The sequence below is a fragment of the Osmerus mordax genome, chromosome 6 (assembly GCF_038355195.1).
Source record: "Osmerus mordax isolate fOsmMor3 chromosome 6, fOsmMor3.pri, whole genome shotgun sequence".
NCBI classification, from domain to species: domain Eukaryota; kingdom Metazoa; phylum Chordata; class Actinopteri; order Osmeriformes; family Osmeridae; genus Osmerus; species Osmerus mordax.
Window position 1 is genome coordinate 11,187,641 of NC_090055.1, and position 25,748 is coordinate 11,213,388.

Sequence of the window (25,748 nt, forward strand, 5' to 3'; positions counted from 1 at the left end):
ATTTGTGCAGAACATCTGCATGGGTCTGTATTCTACTATATGACCAAGTTAAGACAGTGTTTTAAGTGTTGTTATTTAGGATTAGGCTATCAATCACACAACCACACACACAGACGTGGACAGACACACACACTCACACACACAACCACACACAGGACCGGCCCTAAGGTTTTGGGGGCCCTAAACAAAAATAGTGTATGGGGCCATTTTGATTGGCAAAAGGAACCAATCGCGGGGCCCTAAACAAATATTTCGTTTGTTTATTGGGTCGAGCCGGCCCTGACCACACACACATTCTCAATATATTTCTTTACCTGCCTCTCCCTGCCTATCTCTCTCATTCTCACTCACTCACTCTCACACACAAACACACACATTCACACTATACTGTATACAGGTCATAAACCACAATACCGTCTCCCATGTGTTGGATAGATAATTATTCCTAATAAGGCCCAAGCTATCCCATTTATATAGCACTGAACTTTTTACACCAAGCTCTAAGAAATAATGTCTTACTTTCACCTCTGCCACAGTTCATATCTCCTTTTACAATTATATCAGCATATTCGTGGTAAGTCTCATCAATATTTAATGAACATTTTAATTGGACCTTTTAATAACTAAAGGGACAATACACTATTTTATATTTCTCTATATCAGGGTTCTGAAGCAGTCAGAAGCTGTCCATGCATACATACAGCTCATTAGTGTACTAGGGCTTGCATAAAGAAGTGATGTGTTCTATGCATTATTCATGCAGTATAGAGATAATCCTACTGACATATGTTTCTTCTGATTTTCTCGGTCATCATGAAAGAGATTGCTATTCACAGCCATGTGAATGAGACATGACTGTAGAGTCCCATACGGAATATATAAGGCATATATGTACAAGTCATATATGAAACCTATTAGAAATGGGAACAATTTCGTAAATTACATAGGTATGAAATTATATAAATGTCTACTCATAAAATCTTCATATATGGCTTATCCTCATATGTAATATGTATAAATCATATATGAAACCTATTAGCTTACAAATTAAGGTAAGAAGGTGTTACTGTAAGTCATCTAACTGCTATACCTGCCTCCGCAATTTTTGTTCACACCTTTGGACAAGCACATATGGGATTATATCATGACTTGTAATCATTATGAAGTGACTTTTTAACCCTTTCACATCTCTGCTGCTTACGTAAATGGCTTCATACTTGTAGTTTTGTCGAGTATGTACCCTTTTTTCAATGACAACTCAAGTTAATTTGTTGTGATTAATTACAGGAACATGTATGATATGTAGCTGCATAGATTTTCTGTATTTCATGAATTTGTGCTTTCCTAATCCAGAGAAATGTGCATGGGGCCCTTTCTTTTGTACTGTATGTAGTGGTGTAGGTTCTATGGTTATCCAGAGGACTAAATTGACTGCATCATCCTCAGATCTCTTAGCTTGGTTTGCAGACTGCATGGGGACCATCAATGCTATAAATAAATAGCATTTTTCTTATATATTTACATGTTAAATGATAATATGTTAAAATGATGGGATTTTTACTCTGTATAACTTGAGACAACTATCACCTCAGAATTCCTGCGCCTCGTTTATTAATTGTATGTTGCGGGACAAGTTATCCCTTATTTCTTAGCGTGAGAAATGTTTGAAATGCGTGAGAAATACAAGGTGTTGCGTGAGAGCATGAGAAATGGCTGAAATGTGTGAGTCTCACGGCGAATGCGTGAGACTTGAGAGTCGTGCGATGTGACGTTTTTTGTGTTTAAAATCCTCCCTGGCGACTCCTTCATTGTCAAGCCTTTTGGGGTTTTACTGTTTTGTCCAGTCGAGTCCTCATTAAAATGTTAGTTTGTTTTCACTTGCTACTTTTCTAAGATAGCGATGCGAGCTGAACTCGACTGCTCTCAATCAGACTGTCAGCTGCAGGTTAATCATCCGCGATTCATAGCCTCTGCTTAGTGACGATGACACATTGGCCAGGGCTCAGCCATAAACACTCCTACATTTATCATGGACAAACAGACATGGCTCCGTAATTCATTCATATTATGCTGTGGTAGCTAATTAAATTACATGTTTAATGCTTACTGTGATCAATTGTGTATTTAGGAAACCGTCTTGTCGGCTATGTCAGGGCCATCAACAAAATGCTTCCACTGGAATTCTGTTTTCTCTCCCTTAATATTACTCACTTGTACACTGTCTTTATCTCCCTCCCTCCGTCTCCAGTGTCTTTGGGGGTGTCTGGTCTGAGTACCTACCAGGTGCGCTCCACCAGTCTGTGTGTCCAGTGGCAGCCCCATCGCCAGGCGTCTCTCTACAGGGTGGTGATTGAGTCCCCAATCAGTGAGTACCCTCCGAATCCTGATTCCTCCAGAACATACCCTGATACACGACTTCAAACCTTGTGTGCTGTTTACGCCTGTGGGATTTTTTACGTTCATCCAGAATCCGGATGTTACATGATGCTACACTGTAGATACAAATCTACAGTTTATAACATTTGAAATACATTGTATAATTTATGATTTATTACAACATTGTAACAATGTTGTAAAATGTTCATTTAGTGCTCATTTTGCAACCCCCCCCCCCCCACACACACACACACACACTCACCCATAACATGGTGTAACCAACAAACCTGTTATAGTGACACAAGGGAGAAACAAAGATGTCAATATAGTTCCTGTGTCCTTATCTTGGCCTTGTCAACATGGTCTGACAGCAATCCTACACCCCTCCACATCACTTTGTCCTAGACATCCTCTCTTTTCTACTGCTCGTCTTTGATGACCTTGCACAATTTTATTCTCACGGACACCACACACGGGCTTATCCTCCAACACCCCCCACTCTCCACAGCCCTCAGTCTCCCGGCGTGAGGCAGGCACGGACCAGCAGCGCTCGGCTCAGGAGATCTGAGATAAGCTCCGATATTAAAAACAGAACCCGACTCTAAATTCACACGTGTCTGAGTGTGGTCAAATAAACCAAGCAGTATCTGTTACATTTACTGACCATTGTCTTATTATCATAGGCATCCTGTTGGCAACCCATATGGGCACACCATAATTCAATTAGCACTCATGGCTAATTCACTTTTGTTCGTGCACCTGTTTGCTAGGTGATTCTTGGCTGGGCTGACTGGCTATTAGAGCCGCTGGCTGACTGGCTGACTGCCTTGTCATTATACTGTGCGCATGTTTTCTAGGTAATCATTAAAAAATATTTTTAAGAATTGCACAGGTTAACCATGATCTTACTATTTTATTCCAGCCAGAACCTTTTGAGAGTTCATTGTAAGACCACGTCGAATAGCAGCATGGCTTAGAAAGAATCCTTTTCCATGCCATTTTGTAGCTTGATTTGAAGCAATGTGTTGAGGTGGTTTGGCAACGGCAGTTAATTTTCCAACAAGACTTTGAATGTTTTCCAGAAAACGTCCTCTCCCACTGTTCCTACCTACGGAGCAGTCTGGGTCCAGATTACATTCAGCAGGTTTATTGGATTAGAATTTCTGTGGTTCATGGTGACTTTGATTGTAAATGAGAAGCCAGACTCATAAATCTTAACATGAATGGGATGCCGGGACATACGATATGATCGTCACGATCTGCTCCCAATATCAAATTATTTTTGAAATTCCCTATTTTCGCACTTCCATGGACAAAAGAAGGAAAAGCTTTTTCCCTTTTCCCATAAGTATCCCATTCCTGGTAGTCGTATCAAAACTAATTACTTTCTCTATAGAGGAACATAGACTATAACCAGATGGAGACATGAAGACAGTGTGTGCTGAATGGTTTTGATACAGAGAAAGAAGAGATACAGGACTGAGATGCCTCTGCCTGCTTACCTGTCTTTCTACCTGTTTACCAGCCGACATGCCTGTCTATCTACCTGTTTACCAGCCTACAGCTTGTCTTTCTACCTGTTTACCAGCCTACCTGCTTGCTAGACTACCTGCATATTTCCCTGCTTGCTATGCAGCCTGTCTGTCATACTCTGGAAGGAGATCCTTCAGGGGAGATTAAGGAATTAAGATTCAGTAGCAGGGGAGGCAGATTTCCAAACTACATCATTTTGTTTTGATTCTCCTGACTGACTGACTGACTGACTGACTGTCTGGCTGACCGGTTGTCTGAATTGGTAATTTGTGATCAAATCAATGCAGCTCCTCTAGGGTCTAGTCCCCAATGGCTGGTGCTTTGTCATTAATCTAGCCAGAAAGACACCTTGTGAGAACCAGATGGCTAATTATAGCTGACTAATGGATAACATTAGTTTTGTCATCGACTCGTGTGGTGACACTGTTGACGCTAAACCACACAACTCTGCCTCCCTTTTCCCCATCCCTCCTCATACAGCTGTTCTTGATTATGAACCATTAAAATGTCAAGCACAGCCCTCCATCCCCAACTGTTCTCCTTCCCCCGTCTAACATTGATCAAAGAAAAACATTATTTTTGTGTAATTTATTACATTTTGCTTCAACAGTACAGCAATGAGATTATTGCTGATAAAATAATAATATATATTTTGCTTTTCAGATGGACAGAAACAAGAAGTCAGTGTTGGGGGCGGAGCCTCCAGGCAGTGTTTCTATGACCTGTCTCCCAACAGCCAATACCAGATCAGAATTTACACCCAGCTCCAGGACATGGAGGGACCTGCGATCATGACCAGCGACACCACACGTACGGAGCAGACTGGTTAAATACTGCACACCACACTCTATATATACTCTACCTGTATACTGCACACCACACTCTATATATACTCTACCTGTATACTGCACACCACACTCTATATATACTCTACCTGTATACTGCACACCACACTCTATATATACTCTACCTGTATACTGCACACCACACTTTATATATACTCTACCTGTATACTGCACACCACACTCTATATATACTCTACCTGTATACTGCACACCACAATTTATATATACTCTACCTGTATACTGCACACCACACTCTATATATACTCTACCTGTATACTGCACACCACACTCTATATATACTCTACCTGTATACTGCACACCACACTCTATATATACTCTACCTGTATACTGCACACCACACTCTATATATACTCTACCTGTATACTGCACACCACACTCTATATATACTCTACCTGTATACTGCACACCACACTCTATATATACTCTACCTGTATACTGCACACCACACTCTATATATACTCTACCTGTATACTGCACACCACACTCTATATCTACTTTACCTGTATACTGCACACCACACTCTATATATACTCTACCTGTATACTGCACACCACACTTTATATTCTTCTCTTCTCCTTTCATCTCTCCTCTCCCTCCAGCTTCAATGTCACTTAGCAGGTATAATAACAGGCTAATGATGCAGGCCATTGGTTAGCAGATGATGTGGAGAAAGCTCCTGCTTTAGGGACAAGAACAGCTTTCTCTGTGACTGGCTTAGAGATAAAGAGATGGATAGATAGGTCTGTCTGCCTTGGAGTGCTGCGGGTAGAAATAGGATTTTCTCTGCCATCTCTCACGGGAGCAATACACGCCTCTTATCAGGGAAAGCGATGTGTGTGTTTGTGTGTGTGCATGCGTGCGTCTGTTTGAGAAGATTTGAGAGATGCCGCACGACTGGTCCTGTATGAGCTAATGCGCGTCGGGCCTGTGTGCTCGTATTCATTTGTGTGCATGCATGCGTGTGCGTGTGTGTGCCGCGAACGACTCTGTCATCATGATTTATGTTCCTGTTGTATCTATGTCTAGTCCCTGCTCCCACCCAGCCCCCCACGGAACCCCCCACCACGCCACCGCCTGCAACCATCCCGGCAGCTAAAGAAGGTAAGAGAGTGTGTGCGTGTGGATGTATGTGTGTGTGTGTGTGTGTGCGTCCAGCTGCTTTCTATGTTCTCTGACCTTTGTCAAAGCCACACCACAGCGCTCCTGACAGCTAACCTTTCCCTTTCTGGTTTTCTGGGTTGCATATCATGAGGGGCTGTAAATATGTGTCAGCTATCACCAAAGTGAACCACATAATCAGATAATCTCATGGCTGAGGTCGCTTTTTTTATTTTTTTATGGGCGGGGGGTTTGGAAATATGACTTTGAGAAGCACGTCTTGTTCCTCTTGGAGAACAGCCCATCAATCTCATTAACCATTCGCCATGCAGCTCAAACCCTCTTGGTGCTGTGTTGACACAGCGCGGGTGTGCAGTCATGATCAGGGTTGCTGGAGCGGCTCTCTATCCTCTACTGACCTGCAGCTGAACCGTCTAACACATGCCCTCCAGACTCAACACTGTAGCCCTCCAGACTCAACTCTTGGGATTTGGGCCTGTTTTGTACCAGGACGCTTATCTGAAAAGTGAAAGGTGGTCTGTGTGTGTGTGTGTGTGTGTAAGGGTGATATATCACGGTCAGTGTGTAAGGCTAACAAATACACTGCATGTGTCCCTTCCTGGCTGTCAGTGTTTGAGTCCAACCTAAATAGTACATGTGCGCCTGTTTGCCTTGTCAGTTTGCAAGGAAGCCAAGGCTGACCTGGTTTTCCTGGTGGACGGGTCCTGGAGCATCGGCGACGACAACTTCCAGAAGATCATTCGCTTCCTCTACAGCACCATGGGAGCGCTCGATCTGATTGGTCCAGACGGCACTCAGGTGAGCCTTTAAGGATCATATTAGAGCGTGTTATGTGAACTAAATTTGATCCAGTTGTGCCACATATAAATGTACAGTAAAGCAGCTATGAGGAGTGGGTGCGAGCTGTCAAGTAATAACTGTTACCTGGCCCTGTGATTACAATAAATACAGACAGTTTGGAGACAAACACAGATTTTTTTTTTTGGTAATGATGATGGTTTATATATTTTGATAACTATTTCACCAAGCTAGCCCTCATCCTCACTCCCATCACTGTACCCCCCAGGTGGCCATTGCCCAGTTCAGTGACGACGCAAGAACGGAGTTCCAACTCAACTCTTACAACAACAAAGAGACTTTGCTGGAGGCCATCCAGAGGATAGCATACAAGGGAGGAAACACAAAGACCGGTGAGCAGTACAGCACAGGCCCACGGGCGAGCTATGTCCACAATGTACAAGATGTTCAGCTAATAAAGCTGATGATTTAGACTGGACCCTCTGAACTCATATGCCGAGATGTTCAAATCCGGTATTTTTCCGTCTCAAGCAATGTTAATTCTCGAGACCCACAGATATAGCAGATATTTTGCATCCAGTGTATGAAGATATTTGTTGACCGCTGACTTTATTCTAGCTCGTCTAGTCCTCACAGTTAGCCTGCCTCCCCTCTGCCTCCCCCTGCCCCCTGTTGTGTTTGGAGGTGGAAACAGGTGCTCACTTTGTTAACAAGACTGACTATTTGAGTTAGCTGGCAGCCAAGTTGCTCCCTGTTCCTTTAGAGTGGAAAGATAGGATTTCACGGTTTATTCTCCACACAGCCCTTGATGTCTCAAAGGAAATTCAATTTTTGTAATGTATTTTTTTCTCTGGCCGAGATGGTCATTCTTTATGATATCCTCATTTTAAAGAGGCTGATAGCTTTTTTTCTAGATATCAGAGGGAAATATTTTGGACTAGATTTTTCGGGGAAAGTCTTGCACATTTGATGAGTGAATTTGTATAACCCTCCGACCTGGTGTTGTAACAGACCACCTTGACGACATACTGTATGTTCTGATAGATCTAGAAACAGCTGCTTCCTTCTTCCACCAGGAGAGTGGAGGACTAACAGGAAATAAACATTATTGTTCCTTAAGGTCCTGAACACTGCACTTCTGAACAATCCCATACACTACCCACAATCCCATAGTTTCTTTCCCTATCCTGTGAAGTGCATACTGGCTAAAGCATCACTCAAACCCAATTCAACCTGTTGGATCTCAGTCAAGCCCTGAATACTGTACCAATTACAATCCACATTAACCCCAACAAACCGTACACAATAATCACAACAGGGGGATTTCAATGTTTGGAGCTGAAGTTTTCCCAAATGTTATACTAGGCTGCAGACTGGGGGAGCTGTGTTTGTAAAACTACATGAACACAGGTGTTTAGTAGGCTGTCTGTTACTTCAAATCAAATGGATAGCCCAATCACAAGCAATGCTACAGAAGGTTTACTTCCTAATTTACCTTTTTTCTCACACCAAATGTGTGAGCAACGGCCAGTCTTCCTCTCCAAAATACTCAATAATACCATGTCTTTATAGCCCGGCCCCTAGGATGGAAAATGTCCTTGGTGCTATGTTTATACCATCTCCTCCATCAACCTCCTACATGTGTTTGGATTCTTCTTGCAAAACTTGTTAACATCAAAATGTGCCCAGACTAAACCTTTAGGTACAGTCCTTAGCATTTATAGAAGGAATACATTCTCACACGCTTGACTAGGAGGGACACTTGATTGATGGTGTGGTGTTGAGCCCAGGACCCCTCTATCTGCCAAAACTAGGCAGGAACAACTCTTCTCTCTCTTCAGGGCCACTTTCCCTCTTCACGCCTGGCAGGGTTTTATATTTCCAATTTGACCCTGTTTAATATAACAACGTTTTGAAACAGATATAAGTCAGACAGTTTTAGACTTGTGGAGACTGATGTTTACCACCCTGCGCCTGTCATTAGTCTTCTTCTCTGACAGGAGCAGTGTAGTAGAACACGAGTGGAAGTAGAAAAGAGCCTGAAAGAGAGACTGATTGAGAGAATAAGAGAAAGAGAAAGAGAGAGAGAGAGAGAGAGAGAGAGAGGGAAAGAAAACCGTAGAAAAAGAAAGAGAGAGGTCGAGAAAGATGGACAGATGAAGAGAAAGATAGCTCTGAGGTAGTGAGGGAGAGTCAGACACCAGGAGGAGGCAGCCAGCCGGACCCCCGACTCAGCTCCCCTCAGATTAGAATTGATATTCCAATTGTTAAAGGCCTCCGTGATGCTCCCCCCCCCCCCCCCCCCCCCCCCCCTCCTCACCCCCTGTCACCCCTCCCAAGCCGTACAGGGCCCTGCAGTCACATATATTATTCAGAGGAAGGCCCTTGAAGGTTGTTCAGAGCTGCTTCAGGCTGTAAACTGGGCAGTTACAGAGATAGTACTCGTGCTGGCTGAATATAAGCAGTGCGGCTGTGATCCTCTCTTAATGTTCCTCTCCTGACAGGCCCACAGATCATGTGTTTGGGGCCCAGTTTTTGGGAGCACTTTGCCGAGAGGAGGGTCTCCAGAGACCCCCTGTGGACTGTTCTGTCCAACTAGTCACAATCCAGGCATCTGATAAGTCTGGCTGCTGCTGCTCTCTATTCGTGTTTCTATGTCACAATTGATTAATCTCCGTAGAAGCATTTTAGATGGGTATTTATCGGGAGCAGAAATCTGTAAACAAGCACTGGTTTGTAATAATAATTAACAATAATGTGTCCCCCCAGGTCAGTGACTGGGCTTAAGTGCACCGGTCTAACATTTGTATTCTCTCTGACTTTCCAAACCTCTCACCGTGCCTCCTCTATTCTCCACTCTTTCCTTGTCCTTGCCCCCTCCCTCCGTCATTCCCCACCTGACTTCCCCCCATGCCCTCCCCCCTGGCCCCTCCAGGCCGTGCCATCAAGCACGTGAAGGAGGCCATCTTCACTGAGGTGGGGGGGTCCAGGAGAGGAGTCCCCAAGGTGCTCGTGGTGCTGACGGACGGACGGTCCCAGGACGACGTCAACAAGGTCTCCAAGGAGATGCAGACCGAGGGTGGGTACCACCATAGCGATGGAATAGTATTTCCTGTATCTCCACATAATTCATTTGGCTCCTGAAACCAAAACTAGGCGTACTGTTAGAACGCAGAGCTGAGAATTTATCTTGAGATTCATACATTTCTGAAATAACCTACAAAAGACAAATAACAAAAACGGGTGCTCATGGCTCTGCAGGACACATCATCTTCGCCATTGGCTTTGCGGACGCGGACTACGGAGAACTGGTGAACATCGCCAGCAAGCCCAGCGAGAGGCACGTCTTCTTTGTCGACGATCTGGACGCCGTCAAAAAGATTGAGGAGCAGCTCATCACCTTTGTCTGTGAGGCCGCCACCGCAAGTAAGGACAACAGTCCATCAGTCCAGCTGTGTCCTCACTGTCCCCGAATGCATTGCATTCCATGTATTGGCCTCTTAAGGCTATTGCACACTGAGTCCGAAATGTTGAGGCTGACGATTGCGAAAAAACGCATACGAAACTTTCGCACTCAGTGTGCAAGGGCCTTTAATCTGAATATAAAGGATACTTAAAAACGTTTTGCTCACTGATGTACAAGACTGTCTGTCCGTGGTGAGACGTTTGTGTTTTGTGTTTGTGTTGCAGCTTGTCCCTCTGTCCTGATGAGTGGAAACACTGTGGCAGGTGAGATGTGTGGACTATACCACAATGCAATGGAAAATGGCACTGCTTGGTAGTAATTGGGTGACTTATCATATCTAATTGTGTGGTGGTAACAGTGGTAATGTTATTACAATGTAGATATTATAATGATGCGAATGATGATGACGACAATAATGATAATGATACTAGGGCTTATGTTGAGGATGAGGATATAAGGATATCTATGATGATGATCATGATGAAGAGAACAACAAGGATATTGATGGTGATGATGATGAGGATATTGATAATGATGATGATGATGAGGAAGAGGAGGAGGAGGAGAGTGATGAAGATATTGATGAGGACGAAGAGGAAGAAGACGAGGAGGGTAAATCAGATGTGTTTCCTGTACCCCAGGCTTCAGGATGATGGAGAAGTTCAACCTGGTTGAGAAGGAGTACAGCAGTGTGGCAGGAGTGTCTCTGGAGCCTGGCTCCTTCAACAGCTTCCCCTGCTACAGGCTGCATGGCGACGCCCTCGTATCCCAGCCGACCAAGTAGGCCCCTGCTCTCTCTCTCGACGCAAAAAGAAGCCTTTGATTGCCTAAAAAGCCTCCATCCTCCCTTCTTCCCACCAATAAGGTCCTTAATGACTGCCGATCATTAGTAACCATCCTCCCTCTTGGCCATCCAGACACTCTCTCATTTAGTCAGGGGTGAGATCACTAACTGCAAGATCTTATTAACAACAAGCACTTCGGAACTATCTTGTTACCGACAATGTAGGTGTCTTATTTTACCTGCAAAGAATGTTCCCATTCTTCTAACCCAGTTAAGTCTCCACTTAGGCTTTTTTACTCTCGTTTTCTCTCTTAAATACTACACTCACTTATACCAGCCTCCATTTACTGTAGCCAACATCTTGAAAACATATCTTAAATTTGAACTCACATATTGACATACAGTAAGTTCATGATGTATATCAATTTAATTTTATCACCTTAATTAATTGTTGGCCAGAACATTTCCTATTTTCTTATTTTCAGGAGCATTTCTTATCCGCGACATCTAACTGCTCTGTGCCTAAAACAGCCCTCAAGAGCCTGGACATTGTGTCTGTGTCCCACTCTGAGATACATATGCTTCAAAGAGTCAAGGGAGGAGCAGGAGCGAGTGGCTTAGCTGGAAACAAACAGAAGAACTCTTTGAGTCAGGAGCCAGAATCTAAACTCAAGGCTCAAGGTCTCTCCAAAAATCCATGGTCCTCGCCAACAAAAATGACCAGGAGAGGTCTGGGGCTCGGTTAACCAGATGTGAAGTAGTGGCGGGTGGGTGGGCGGAGGGGTGGGCGGAGGGTACTGGATGCTGGGGTGTGTGCGGCGTCAGTCCTATTCCCTGTGTTGACAGATGTACTTGTGCTCCCACTTGAGATAATATTGAACCAAGGCCCGCTTTCACATGTTGAGATGGGAGAGTGTTTTTACAGTGGAGAGTTTCAGCACCTTTAACGATTGAGGTCCAGTCAAACGGACACGTGTTAGCACAGAGGCTGCCATTTCTTGAGCTTTGTGTCTAGACCATCAGCCAATTATGTTGATAATGGTGTTGGTGCTGTAGGAATAGAACCTGCTGGGTGCCCTGTCATGAAATGCTCATAATAATAAAATGAAGGCACTGAAGAAGAACTTTAACTAATTAAGTTTGGGGGTGGTACCTTCCTTTAATAAAAACTTGTGACTATAACAACAGAGAGTCTCACCACAGTCTCTTGATAGCAACTCACCATGAATTTGCCCATAACTTCACAACATTACGTCACTGTACTACTGTACCAGGCGCCTAACAACACTTCCTGTCTGTGTGTGTCAGGTACCTGCACCCTGAGGGTCTGCCATCCGACTACACCATCTCCATGATGCTCCGCCTCCTCCCTGAAACCCCACAGGAGCCCTTTGCATTGTGGGAGATCCTAAACAAAAACAACGAGCCGCTCGTGGGCCTCCTCCTGGACAGTATGTACAGAATTCCTCCCTCCACCCCTTCACTTCCTGAGTCAAACAGGAAGTTAAATGACAGTCACTTCCTGCCATGACAGACCGCATGCTCTTGAAGGCCTCAAGATTAACAAAAACTCTCAGGAATTGCTCTTTTGAAGGGACGTTTTAGAAATACTGTTATGTACTAATAGGTCTTTGGAACAAGACTTTTCATGTGGTGATGTTAAAACCAGCGCTGGTTTCTTGCTGCAGATGGAGGAAAGACTCTCACGTTCTTCAACTACGACTACAAGGGAGACTTCCAGACTGTGACATTCGAGGGTCCTGAGATCAAGAAGATCTTCCACGGCAGTTTCCACAAGGTCTGGTCTCTCAGCCACACTCTTTCTCTAAGCTCTCCTCCACCTCTCCTCCACCTCTCTTCCATCCCTCTCTCCCAAGTCCTCAAGCATCAAGCCGATCATGCTAATAGTGTCTCGCTCTCGGTGAGAGAGCAGCCAGAAAATCTACCTTTTTAAAAGGAAATGAAGAAAACCCATCACCTCGGTCGTCTTCTTGCCCTCCCCTCCCTCTCTCCACTCCCTCTCCCTTCTCCCTGAGCTTCCAGCTGCCTGAAGGACTGTGAGAGCCCGTCCATCACGCTTCCTCTCTCCCCTCTCGTTGAGCCGGTCGGCTGTTGTGAAGGCATGCTAACATATCCCCCCCACCACCGTCTGCGTGGTGCGTGTGCACGCTCTGCTGTGGAGGTGCTCGGCTCTCTCTTCCATCACACGAGATGACAAGCAAGAAGGGGGTGGAGTAGGGTGCTTGGATAGGGTTGGAGGTAGGGGATTGCGGGGGTATGTGGGAGGCGGGGGGGGGGGTGGGCGATTGGGAGAGAAGGACATCCAGCTGTATTTTCCCCCCCATCACTCAAGGTGTCTTCATATGGTAAATCCGTGCTCGACCTGGTGCTGCCGGATGCTACTGTAGCTGTTTGTGGCTGGAAAGGGGGAAGGGAAAGGGGAAGGGGGAGAGAGGGAAAGGAAGAAAAGAAGAGATAAACAAAAAGAGGACAGGAACTGTTTTGATAGCAACACTATCTGGGAAGCCCAGCTGTTATCTGAAGGGAAAGGGAATATGTTTTCACCCCTAAGAGGGCCCCACCCACCGGCTAATTCCCTCGTTCCTTGTTGCCTTTTGTTGGGAAAAAAAATGAAAAACAGAGATGGGCAAGAGATAAAAGCTGTCCGGATGGACAAATGCAGCGTGGGACTGGTCCCTTTGCTGTTGGGGGTTCAGGCACTGCGCAAACTGTTGAACTTGACTCCTGGCCCCAGTGACATTGAAAAACATTGAGAGACTCGGTTTATGTTCTTTCCATATTCCTCTCAGGCTCAGAAATGAGAACAGAGGCTGTTATGCAGGCGTAACAGTCAAATCAGATGTTGGGAATATAGCTACCAAGCTCTTAGTGCTATTTAGTTTTCAATTTTCCCAGCAGGGCTCCGATAGATGCATTTTCTACAAAGATTAGCATAAGGTGTGCGTGTGGCTGTCAGTGTGAGTGTGTGTGTGTGTGTGTGTGTGTGTGGGGGGGGGGGGGGTGGGGGGGGCTACAGAGCTCAGGGGTGTGTTAGAGGCAGTGAACTGAATATAATGTCCAATATCTGGTAACTGGTAATGATAAACATATTCTATCTAACTGCTGCTGAAAACAGACAAAGCTCAGGGTTGATCTGGCTCTCACTACTGAAACTGGAGCTGACCAAGCACACGCACACACAAAATTATCATAAATTAATCTAAACAAACCCCTGCACTAATAATGCATCTCATTCTGTCACGTATGTTTGACCAAAAGAGGCTATCCATGTTTATGCTGATGTCCTACCACTGGTCTGTGTGTGTGTGTGTGTGTGTTTGTGTGTATGTGTGTGTGTATCATTATTGCACCATATAGCAGAATTTCACCTCGTCTGTACCTCACTAATGGAGGTGAGCTGGGGTGAATATGCTAATCCCTCCACTCCACTCACCTTTCTCTCCTGCCTTGGGCATCAAGGCAGGAATACATGGAATACATTGAGGGAAATGCTGATGTCCAGTTTTTAGAAGGGCCTTCACTAAAATCTCTGGGAGTTTACAGGGTTACTTTCTGTCTCACAAAGATGAGGTCATACCAATTAAATGCACCTGAGGTGTAACCAGAAACACCTGAAAAGTTTGAGCTATGAAAGTCAAGTGCACTATAGTGTTGATACTGTGGATAGCAGAGTGCAGGATTTTTATGGCGTTCTTCCTTGTGGAAAAATTGTTTCATTAAGTTAGGCAGGGGGAAGATGCAAACCTCTCGTTTTATGTAGTTAGGAGAGAAGCAGAGTCATGAATCTGGCACCTCTGACATTTTACACACACACACACACACACACACACACACACACACACACACACACACACACACACACACACACACACACACTCACACATGCACCCACACACACACACACATGCACACACACCATCAGACCCACTGAACCACAGAGAATTGGGTTTCAGACCAAAAACCCATTAAAACTGAATCACGGACGTCACTAGAGAAATGGATTCTGACGTTGGAATATGAACTTTGTCTAACTCTGGATTATTCTTGTGGTGTTAGCGGTGTCGGAGACAAACCTATTACTGGAAACATGATTTTGATGAGGTTGTAATTCTCTGCTGACAGAATAACATTGGGAACTGCAGAACGCTACACCAGAGCAAACAGACAGTCTACTGTTAGGATGAGACCACTGTTTGAAGCGGGATGAGGTGACTGCTCATTAACACGGATGAGCCCTTCCATGTACATCAATGTCCCTTAAAGATATTTGGAACAAAGAGCAGTGTGTCCTCTGAACTGTAGCAGTGTGAAGATGTGTGAAAGTTCTTAGAAGTTGAATGCTACTGCCGGATACATTTGAGAATGTAAGGTTATATTCTGAAAATACTGGTGCTAGCATTCCTTTGTCAGTAGAGAGCCCTCTCCCCACATGACCTATAGATGACACTAGGCTTACGTAAACAAACTGACCTAGGTTGACCATTATCATACTAGAGGTGCAATAAACCTTATCTGTGTTGAGTGAATCATATGGTCAAGCCTAGGGTCGGAGAACTCTGTAAGTTTCCACGTGCACGTCTCTGGGATCGATCATATTGACAGCTGATATGCAGGGGAGGAGGCTTCTCACCAATAAATGGTCTTACCTGAAGACTTGTGAACCAGACAAACTTTGTAGCACAATGGCGTGTGATGTTTTTGTCTCCTTGTGGGCCGGCCGCAAGCAATAAAGCTTTCTTAAACTTGTTCACCGACTGACTGTGCAATGCTTGATAGATTAATATTTCTGACAGCTACCGAGTGGTGGGTGACGTGACATCCCATTTCCTTGTCCTGTCTCCTCTCCTCCTCTCGTCCCTCCCTCCTGTCCCCCACAGCTTCACGTGGCCATCAGCAAGACGTCGGCCCGGGTGGTTCTGGACTGCAGGGTGGTGGGGGAGAAGGGCATCAGCGCCGCTGGCAACATCAGCACGGACGGCCGGGAGGTGTTGGGACGCATGGTCCGCTCCAGAGGGGCCGGGGACAGCTCTGCTCCGGTCTGTACCATCTCCCTGCTCATCTCACTTTGGGCGGATTTCAATTGGGAACCTGACTTTGGTTGGTTTACGAGTCCCAATCCCGGCCTCTGTGGGTGTTGGGTCACAGTAACTGGGGTCGTTCAGATGTAAGGAGGGAAGGGTAGAATCTGCAGTGGTCCTCGAACACATGACCTCGGCAGCCAGCACACTGGAAAAGTAAGACTTGCCGAGACAGTGATAATGTGAAGTGACCTTCATATCGTCACCGTTCACAACAACCCTAGGCCTTGTTCTCCTTCCACCCCGGTGACCTGTGACCCCCCCAGAGTTATACCACAGAGCAGCATGAGTCTCTGTTAGGAATTCGAACTGTCATGTAACATGATGAATCCCTTGCCAATCCCTTTCATTGTCTATGTGTGTGAGGCCGGAGGCCCTGAAATTATTCAAATTTGCCTCAGCGATGGACTCATGGAAAGTGCTGAGCACAGGGATTTCTCATCTTATGAGGAAAAGTTTAAATTTCGTTCAGTCAAACATCAAGTAATACCTCTAAAGCTCGGAAGCAATGTAATCTATCTTTTCTTAGATTTTCCACCAGATCCTGAGGGTTCCTTTGTAGTATCTTTGCACACTGTATATAAATGTAGTACGTGTGTCCGTGTGTGTGTGCGCTGGCGTGCGTGTGTGTATGTCTCTGTGTGTGTGTGCGTGTATGCATGTGTGTGCATGGATGTCTGTGTACGTGCGTGTCTGTATGTGCGTGTGTGTGTGCGTGTGTCTACTACAGTTCCAGCTCCAGATGTTTGACATCATCTGCAGCACATCGTGGGCTGGTCGGGACAAGTGCTGTGAACTGCCAGGCCTGGTAAGAACCAACAAAGCATTTCCGGCTCAGAATCTAGGGTCAGTTTGCAGTGTTTGCCCACTAATGATTAAAGTTAGTGTCTTGTGTGGAAACGCTAATTCCAGAACAGTGCCTGGGGCCATTTTAAGCCTGTAGCCATAGTCTGACAGATAGAAAGCAGAGAAGATCAAAGTTCCAATTCCACAAAAGAACACCCTTCAGGCTCTGTGGGTGAGACACCCTGACAGACATGACACACACACACACACACACACACAGAAAAAGGAAATTGGAAAGACATGTTGAGGATGGACCTAGACGTTGAACATCAACAAACTGTATTCAAACCAAATACGTTCAAAGTTTACTTTCGGCCCGGGAGCCTGTCTGTCAGCCACACACACACACACACACACACACACACACACACACACACACACACACACACACACACACACACACACACGCACGCACGCACACACACACACACACACACACAGTCTTCTCGCTCAGCGCTCACAGACCTATACATGTGGGTCTCCAGGAGCACTTTCTAGTTATTGGGAAAGGGACAGGACAAGAAGGTAATGATAACTGTGTTTATGGCAGACCACTGGCCACCAGATAGCTGTGTGTGATGTATGGGCCTGCCCAGAGCTGAGAGTGCTCTTTTCTTCCCCTGACAGACTGATGAAACAGGGTAGATAGGAACCTGAAGCCTTCCAGGCTGCGCGCACACACACACACACACACACTCACTCACTCACATACTCACTCATACACATATGCACACACAAAATACCTATAAATTGATGTTTTAGTTTTGTGGAGATTTTTTGGGGGGGTTGAAGATTGCTCATTGCACCTTATTTCAAACAACTTTGCTGTCCGTTTTCCATTTTAGCGTGTGGAGGAGGACTGCCCCGCCATGCCCCAAGCATGCACCTGCTCCCAGGACAGCAAAGGCCCTCCAGGACCCTCCGGACCCCCTGTAAGACTCTGTCTCCCACTTCCTCACTCTTATCTCTATCCTTCTGTACTCCTCCTCCTCATCATCATCCTCCTCCTCATCCAGCACTCATTCCATTTACCTCTCTGTCTCCCTGTTCACACTCCCAAAGACAAATGACTGCAGTGGAGCTATTTCCCTGGCCTGTAGTCTGGACCTTTGGACTAAATAGGACATTAATAGTGAATTTCTAGTTTGGGTCTAGAGTAAGACCTGATCTAATCTCTGCCGTGGTGGCGATGGAGTGTAGGGGAGGGAGGCGTGCATGCGGGGGTTGAGGAGAGGGTGTAGAGTGGGTCATTTTCTCTCATGCTGCAGGTGAAACCCAATAGTGTAAATAAATGAACTCAATTTAAGCAGCACTGTTGTGTAGGTATAGGACTCGGGGTAGGGGGGTTTGGGGGGGGTGGGGGCAGAAGCATAAGGCCTGGCTGTATCAACACCGAGATGTTTGAGAAAGTCATTATATGGAAATCGATTTATCAAAGCAGATTAGGCAATAGACTTCCATCCACACACACGGATATATATATATATCCAAACCCACATTCCATCTGTTTTTTTTCCCAGTCTCTACTGCCTGACTTCTGTTTCAGACATCCAGAAGATTAAATTGTATTTTCTCTCTGCATCCTCTCTGGCCATCCTCTTCATCTGTCCTCAAAGCTCCAGTGTCCTCCACCGTCATCACAGCTATCATCTGAGTGCAGGGTGACATGTAATCAAAGGCACCTTCAGTAACTACTGAGTTAAATGTCTTACTTCAGGAGCTTTTGGTCAAGTGCTGATTGGAAACAGGCCTGGTAGATGGAGTGGCTGCCCCTTCATCACATCTGCTATGGCCCTGCCTCCACAGGACTCTGTCCTGTCAAGTAGGAACTACTTGACAGCCACCCTCGTCCCCACAGGGGGGCAATTAAAGCAAACACAGGAAGAGGAAGTCAGCCATATAGGACAATTACTTGCAGATGCCTTCGGCAGTGCTGAGGAGCCAGAGAGCTGTAGAGCAGGCATAAGGAGGCCACTGGGGGTCAGTTGGGGGTCAGCTGGGGGTTACTTATCCAGAGCGACTTACAGTAAGTACAGGGACATTCCCCCGAGGCAAGTAGGGTGAAGTGCCTTGCCCAAGGACACAACGTCTTTTGGCACTGCCGGGAATAGAACCAGCAGCCTTCGGATTACTAGCCCAATTTCCTCACCGCTCAGCCACCTGACTCCCCATATATACATACATATATACTGTATGTATACTGAAATGCTTTAAAAACATCCAAATCAATATTACCAATCAACAACATTATGAGGCATTTACAGTATGCATTATATTCCTAATGTGAACTACAGTATGAGTAGCGTTATAGTCTATATTTTGTTGCCATATGTACTTACATTTGTTACAGCCTGGCTCAATCATAGGGACACCACATGCCGAGTTGTAGGCCAATCAAATTATGATCATCAAATTTACAACAAATCGTCCGATGAGGCGTGACGGTCAGTAAATCAGTAGTGTGGGTGAGAGGATGACTGGTTAGTCTGTAATGAGAAATGTTGGAAGGTGTCAATTAAAATCCATGGGCATCAGCCCAAGCCCCACATGAGGCTAACTGAGCACTCCACCACTGAGAGTAGTGAGAGCTGGAGAGAGTGAGCGAGCCAGTCAAGGATGGCTTTATACGTCCTGCAGTTTCCCCAGGTGTGCCCCTATCAGCAACCCTCCCTGCTCCCCCCAGCAGCAGGCTGCCTGGAGGGACGTCACACATGATATAATCATGTTTATCTCTGTTGTGAACGTGTGTGTGTGTGTGTGTGCGTGTGTGATCCAGGGAGGTCCCGGAATCCGAGGAGCACGGGGAGATCGCGGGGAGCAGGGCAACACGGTAATGTACACAGTATGCTCTCGTATTCACTCTCAAGGGCTAGAGTCAGGTCTCAGGCTAGCATAGTGCAGTATCACGCACACAGGGACCACCCAAGGCTGGGACTCGCAGACACACAAAGGGGTTTCCAAAGAATAGCTCCGAAACAGTGGAACAAACGTGCAGATTCAACAGTATACTGCATATGCATGAAAGGGGTGAATTCCGTTTTTCTTGGAGTGGCCGTTCTGTGTTTTTTCTTCTTTTCTTCACACCGAGCAAAGCTTTGCCATGTCATTATCTGTCTCTCTGCATCATAGCCAGCTTCAGACATTGTAATCTCTGGAACGGTCGAATCATTCCATCTCCCTGTGGTTTATTTGTGCATTTCTGTGTTTTTTGAGGTTCTGCTTTTGTGGGAGTGTTCTGTTCTGTTACTTTGAAAAGCTCAGGGTTATTTCTTGTCTCTCTCTGCATTTGTCGATGCTGAAAACCCAGCTTCATGCATTCTAGCAAAGTTACAACAGATGTGCAGTGCCATAATAGGAGCTGGGGACTTTGCAGTCCAACATAAACCTGACCCTGGCTGGTATAATATAATTAAAGTTATACTGGCAATGGCTAAATCAATTTTCTAGAGCACAGGGCACTCTTATGTAAACTGTAAATGCTAATGACTGCCCCCAGAGCACAGACAATATGGCAGACTGGTTTGGACTTTGGATCAATATGTTATTTATTTGAGGCACCCTTATTTAAATGTGCTGAGCGTAAGCATCTTAATATTTGTGTGTGCGTGTTTGTTTGTGTGTTTTTCACAGGGACTCGCTGGTCCTTCAGGAGAGAGGGGTCCCCCAGGCCCTCAGGGCCCCCCCGGTCCTCAGGGGCCCAGTGGACTCTCAATACAAGGGCCTCCAGTAAGAAACACTACAGCACAGCATGGTCAAGTGAAACAAACAAACCCCATACAGTCAAAACGTCTCGCATAGACGTATCCCATATCACCTTGAGTTTCACATGGTGTCTGTGAGTCCGTGTCTGGTCAGTCAGTGAGTTGTTCTCCTGGCTCGTGTCTCTCCCTCAGGGTGGTCCGGGGGAGAAGGGAGAGCAGGGAGACATCGGTGCTCCTGGACATCAGGTAAAACCTGCTGTGCACATGCACGCACACACACACACTCACACACACGTGCAAACCTGCACATGCACGCACACACACTCATTCTTCAACTGTCTCCAAAACAATACCGAAACCTCATTACCTCCCCTTAGTCAGAATCTCATCTCTACTTTCTGGCTGAAAATGATATATTGCAGAGTTTTTGGATTGTGGATATTTAATTCTCGCCATGCACAGCCAGAGGCTTGGGAATTAAACAGTGCCTGGCAAAGAGAGAGGTGAGGCATGGGGGGAAGATGAGGCCTTGCACTTAACTGGCCTCTAGCAGGTGGTGCCATCCATGGTGCTGTTGCTAGGTGTCTGCTGTACTTACTGAGTTGCCCCCCGTCACTGGTGGTCTAATGGAATCACTCAGATGAGCAAAATCATTTTTCGAGTTACAACATCATTAATGACCTGACCTGCTGAGAGAGAGAGAGAGAGAGAGAGAGAGAGAGAGAGAGAGAGAGAGAGAGAGAGAGAGAGAGAGAGAGAGAGAGAGAGAGAGAGAGAGAGAGAGAGAGAGAGAGAGAGAGAGCAGGGTAGAAAGGTGCAGCGGTGGTTACCATTGTTCCCTAAGTGGCTTGGGGCAGGGTTTGGTCAGTGCCGGTTTTGTTCCATTGAACAAGAAGAAACATGTATTAGTCTTTACATCATGACACGCGTGTACAGAGAAGCAACAAGGAGAAACACACACACACATGCAGACTGAGAAGAAGGAGTGAGAGGGATGCTAGGAACACCAGATGGGAAAAAAATATGTTTTGGTTACAGTTGTTTATCTTTTATTCTTCCATTCTTTTGCTTTTACGTGTATTCTGTGCTACAACTTCCCGAGGTTAATGGTGCATTCATTATGTTATACTCATGGTCACAAATTAACTTGTCTTTGTTTGTTCCACAATGTTGTTCGAACGTAGTTCGACCCACAACACCGTGTATACTTTCTGGGCCAATGCCCAGAGACAAGAACTTGGTTAGGCTGTCCTAAAACAGAGTGAACCCGCTGGCTAGCTGGACCACCAGCTATTCCTCCAGTCCAGCCTCACCCAGGCACTTATCATGAATAAAACAGTACAGTAGCACCTCTGCCTCATACACAACTGTGATACAAGGCAATAAGGTATTTTGTCAGGAACAGGGAATACAGATGGGTGAGGAATATTGCACCCTCAAGGCCTTTCTGTAATCTACAGCGGCTGCAGAGAATATCATACGTTTGGAACATCCATTACAGGATTCCATTTCTCTTTCTCTCTCATCCACTCCCTCTCCCTGTAGTGCTCCAGATTGCAGTAAATACAATATAATCCTGTCATGAACATTCCCCTCTCAGTTTCAAATTGACATTGAAAAATGCATGTGCAGCCACTCCAATGAATAACAGTGTGTGTGTGTGTGTGTGTGTCTTTTTTCTTGTAGTTTTAAAGTTATTTGTGTGTGTAGGTGTGTGTGTGTGTGAGTGGGAGGCATTGTGTCATTATGGTGTCAGTTAGTGTCCATTAATGCTTTGTGTAGTGTATCTGTGTGTGTGTGTGTTTGACTGTGTGGCTCACAAGGGTGTTTGATTTATACTTGGTTACCTCCCTGATCTCTCCCCGATACATTGAGTATCTCTGCTTAGTCCTTGTCCTCCAGTCTTCCGGGCTGATTTATCAAGGATGACTGTGGCAGTTTGTCCGAGGCCGGGCAGAGTAACCAGGGCTAATGTCATGATACAGAAACACTCAAACTGGATGCACCCATGTCTTTTCCACACACAAAGCCATATTTTAGACACTGTGTGTGTTTGTGTGTGTGTGAGAGAGAGACAGAGAGAGTCTGTGTGTGTGCTTGGTCGACAGGGCAGATATCATTACGAGCGTCTTGAAGACAAGGTGCTAGGAGTACCTGGCCCTATATAACACCACAGCATTAATCACGCCTGGCTTATCCCATCCCATACATTACACCCTCGCTTTTACTACCTTGCTTTACGAGGCTGTCTAGTAAGGTTGCAGCAAAATGATGAATCTTACCCAGCACCCTATCTACAGTAATAACTATGTATAAAATGGAGGCTGGCTGCTGGTGTGTAACTGTTACACATTCACAGATGAATGGAGTAGAGAAAGTTGTGAATGTTGTGAATCAAGGATGTTATTAGAACCTCCTAAGTCACACCCCCTTCTTTCAAAAACCTTGAAATGTCTTCTCTGAAAGGTCTCAGCATCAATCATTCCTTTCAGAATTCTTCTTAAAACTTCAAAGGTATCATTTCTTCTGAAGCTACTACTGAGGCACGCCCTGTTTGTCAAAATGCTACCAATTAAAGGAAGTAATGTGAAAATAAAACAACCTAAACATACTTTTCCTTTTGATGTTTAGTAGGTCCTGCAGCTGTGCTGACACAGTTTGGACTGTTGTAGGCAGTGTGCATACACTGCAAACTGTTAGACAGACTTTGTCTTCATACTGTGGAAGTGCACCTTTAACTGATGCAGCAGGTTCTTATTAGTCTGCTGGTCTGTTATTTCTTCCATTGTGCAGAGGGAGTCAGAGTTAGGAGTCAGACAAGCCAAAAAAAGCCTTGCTACTGTAGCTTCCATAATGTGCTATCAGAACTGGCACTGAATGTTATCTTGGCACAATGTATGACTTTGTACGTACTGTACACCTGTACATCCAGAATATGACGGTAGTTATAATACTGAAACCCAGCACTAGATCCTTGATCGGTTGATTGGTTACAGATGGTTGCTGATGAGTTGAGGAGTCGCTCCTTTACTGACTGGCAGGCCTCTAAACTTCAGACCAAGATGCATGACTTTGTTACTCGGTTCACTCTCCTTACAATACAGTACGTCCTTTCACGACAGATCACTGATGCCTTCTCTAACTTCACGATCATTCAGAATGCACTAACTAATGCTTATTTTTTTACATGTCTAGGGTGTTCCGGGGTCTGCAGGCTCCCCTGGTCGAGACGGCCCAACAGGACAGAGGGTAAGACGATATATAATAACTGGCATTCAAATATGATTGCAGAATGTTTTAATTATTTATGATGTTGTTTTTTCCTGTAAAACAGTACAGATTGCTCTGCAACCTGCTCTGATGCTCTGAGAACAAGCCCCAACATGCTTCCTTTCAAACTGCTATATGAGCCTGTCATTATGTTTCCTTCCTCCTCAAGTACGACCGTGTAGACAAACAACCAGTGCTGTCTGGAGCTTTGAATCAGAGAGGTTAAAACTGAATCCCACCAATTAATCCCTGTTTGAGACTAGGCTTAATGATATGACCATATGCCTTTCACTGTCTCAGGTCTCAATCACAGACTACTTTATTATTGCTGAAGTACTTGGACAGATATGGAAAGATACACAGAAATGGGATTTCCAGTCTGTCATTCCACATGGTTGAGTCATCAAGCAAAGGTCAGAGGCTTTCCTTGGCCTGAAGGAAAATACAAGGCCCTTATCTTCACAAACTTCCTCAGTGTTAATATCCAGTACTCAACCAGTTATCTGCAGTTATATCTTTTGAAGATACAAACTACAGTGCGCGCATGTCTGATTGTGATGACTAAAAATAGATTAACAGAGGTCTTAAATCACTGTGTTGTTTTACAAGAAATGGATGGGTTTATTAGTGCTATAGTATGCCATAAAATAAACAATTATGATGATTGTGAGATAGATAATAGAAGTTTCAAAACCCTGTGTCACTTTACAACTGATGTATGCATAGATAAATGCCAGAATATTCCATTCACAATGATGTTGATATTAGCAAGCTGCCAGTCGTGCTGGAGAACCAGACTGTTACTGCTCACATCTGTGTAATAAAACTATAAACAGAGACAGAGTTTTTAATAGTGCCAAATCCCACTGTCTACTCATGGTTACATTTGAGAGTCATTTGGAAGGAAGGAAAGCTAAAAATCAGAGCTAGGTCTTGTCGTGGTAATAAAATAACAAAAAAAGCATCAGAAATCCATTTTTCTTTTAATGAACTTTTCATTACAACTTTCAACCTCAGGAACTTACCTAGGACCTTAACCTGCAGAGAAAAGTACACCATGGTCAACAGGTGGTCTGTTGGTGTGTTAGCATGAAGCCTCCAGGGTGTTGATGACAGATCCCAGTTCTGTGCGAGGGTGAAGCCTCCAGTCTCCAGGGACCTCGAGCCAGCTTGCAGGCCCAGATCTGGGCTCTGTTTCGGAGCTTGGGCGGGGGCCTCCCATCCCATGCAGTGTGTTGTCCCTCCCTGGCTCCGAGGTTAGTCTTGAAGTCGCAGTACTAAACCGTTGGAAAGAGAAAAGCTCACGAGGATTTGTGTTAGGTGACTTTGGCAGAGTTCTTTCCCTAATAAGCTTGTTTTGAAGTAGCATACTGTATATTCGTTGGATCTCAGTGCAGCTGTAGGTCATTTGGATGTTGTAATGCCAGTCAGCTTGTGTTGTGTAGCCAGCTGTTGAATGGTGTGGCGTTGAGAGCATGCTCAGTATGTGACCGGCAAAGACGATGCTGACTGAAGCCAGCGCTAGGAGGTCAGCCAGAGGAATAAAACCTTGCCAAACACCGTCACAAATCTAGGAAAGTCTGGCTTCACGAGCAGCTGTCATGTAAACAAACTCGGACGCTCACCGGACTTCAACGCCGTTGTCCCATCCTCTGTCTTCGAGCTGCCGAGCTTCGCACCTCCTTTTAATTCTGTACCAACTCTGCATCAAAATATAATTGACGATTTAGTAAACCCCTGCTATGTTCCTGCTCCCAAAGGTTAAAAGCACTGTGATGTCTCACCCAGAAATAACATCCACTCCTTCCTTCTCCTTCTCTCCCCAGGGTCTGACAGGGAAGGATGGGCCACAGGGACAGCAGGGCCCTCCTGGACCTTTAGTAAGTGCTG

At 45.3% G+C, this 25,748-nt stretch overlaps 1 protein-coding gene across 1 annotated transcript in view; it reads left to right on the forward strand.

The window, feature by feature from the left end:
* The window catches only part of col14a1a (collagen, type XIV, alpha 1a), a 66,175-nt gene that overhangs the window by 30,005 nt on the left and 10,422 nt on the right, over nt 1-25,748 (forward strand). Inside the window, exons 22-40 of the mRNA XM_067237519.1 lie at nt 2,249-2,365; nt 4,573-4,719; nt 5,802-5,876; nt 6,553-6,692; nt 6,961-7,084; nt 9,628-9,771; nt 9,954-10,118; nt 10,383-10,421; nt 10,800-10,938; nt 12,251-12,393; nt 12,631-12,740; nt 15,841-15,999; nt 16,772-16,849; nt 17,733-17,819; nt 19,664-19,717; nt 20,518-20,613; nt 20,781-20,834; nt 23,784-23,837; nt 25,685-25,738. Of these exons, the coding sequence (XP_067093620.1) occupies nt 2,249-2,365; nt 4,573-4,719; nt 5,802-5,876; nt 6,553-6,692; nt 6,961-7,084; nt 9,628-9,771; nt 9,954-10,118; nt 10,383-10,421; nt 10,800-10,938; nt 12,251-12,393; nt 12,631-12,740; nt 15,841-15,999; nt 16,772-16,849; nt 17,733-17,819; nt 19,664-19,717; nt 20,518-20,613; nt 20,781-20,834; nt 23,784-23,837; nt 25,685-25,738 (1,979 nt within the window). The remainder of the gene's footprint in view (nt 1-2,248; nt 2,366-4,572; nt 4,720-5,801; nt 5,877-6,552; nt 6,693-6,960; nt 7,085-9,627; nt 9,772-9,953; nt 10,119-10,382; nt 10,422-10,799; nt 10,939-12,250; nt 12,394-12,630; nt 12,741-15,840; nt 16,000-16,771; nt 16,850-17,732; nt 17,820-19,663; nt 19,718-20,517; nt 20,614-20,780; nt 20,835-23,783; nt 23,838-25,684; nt 25,739-25,748) is intronic.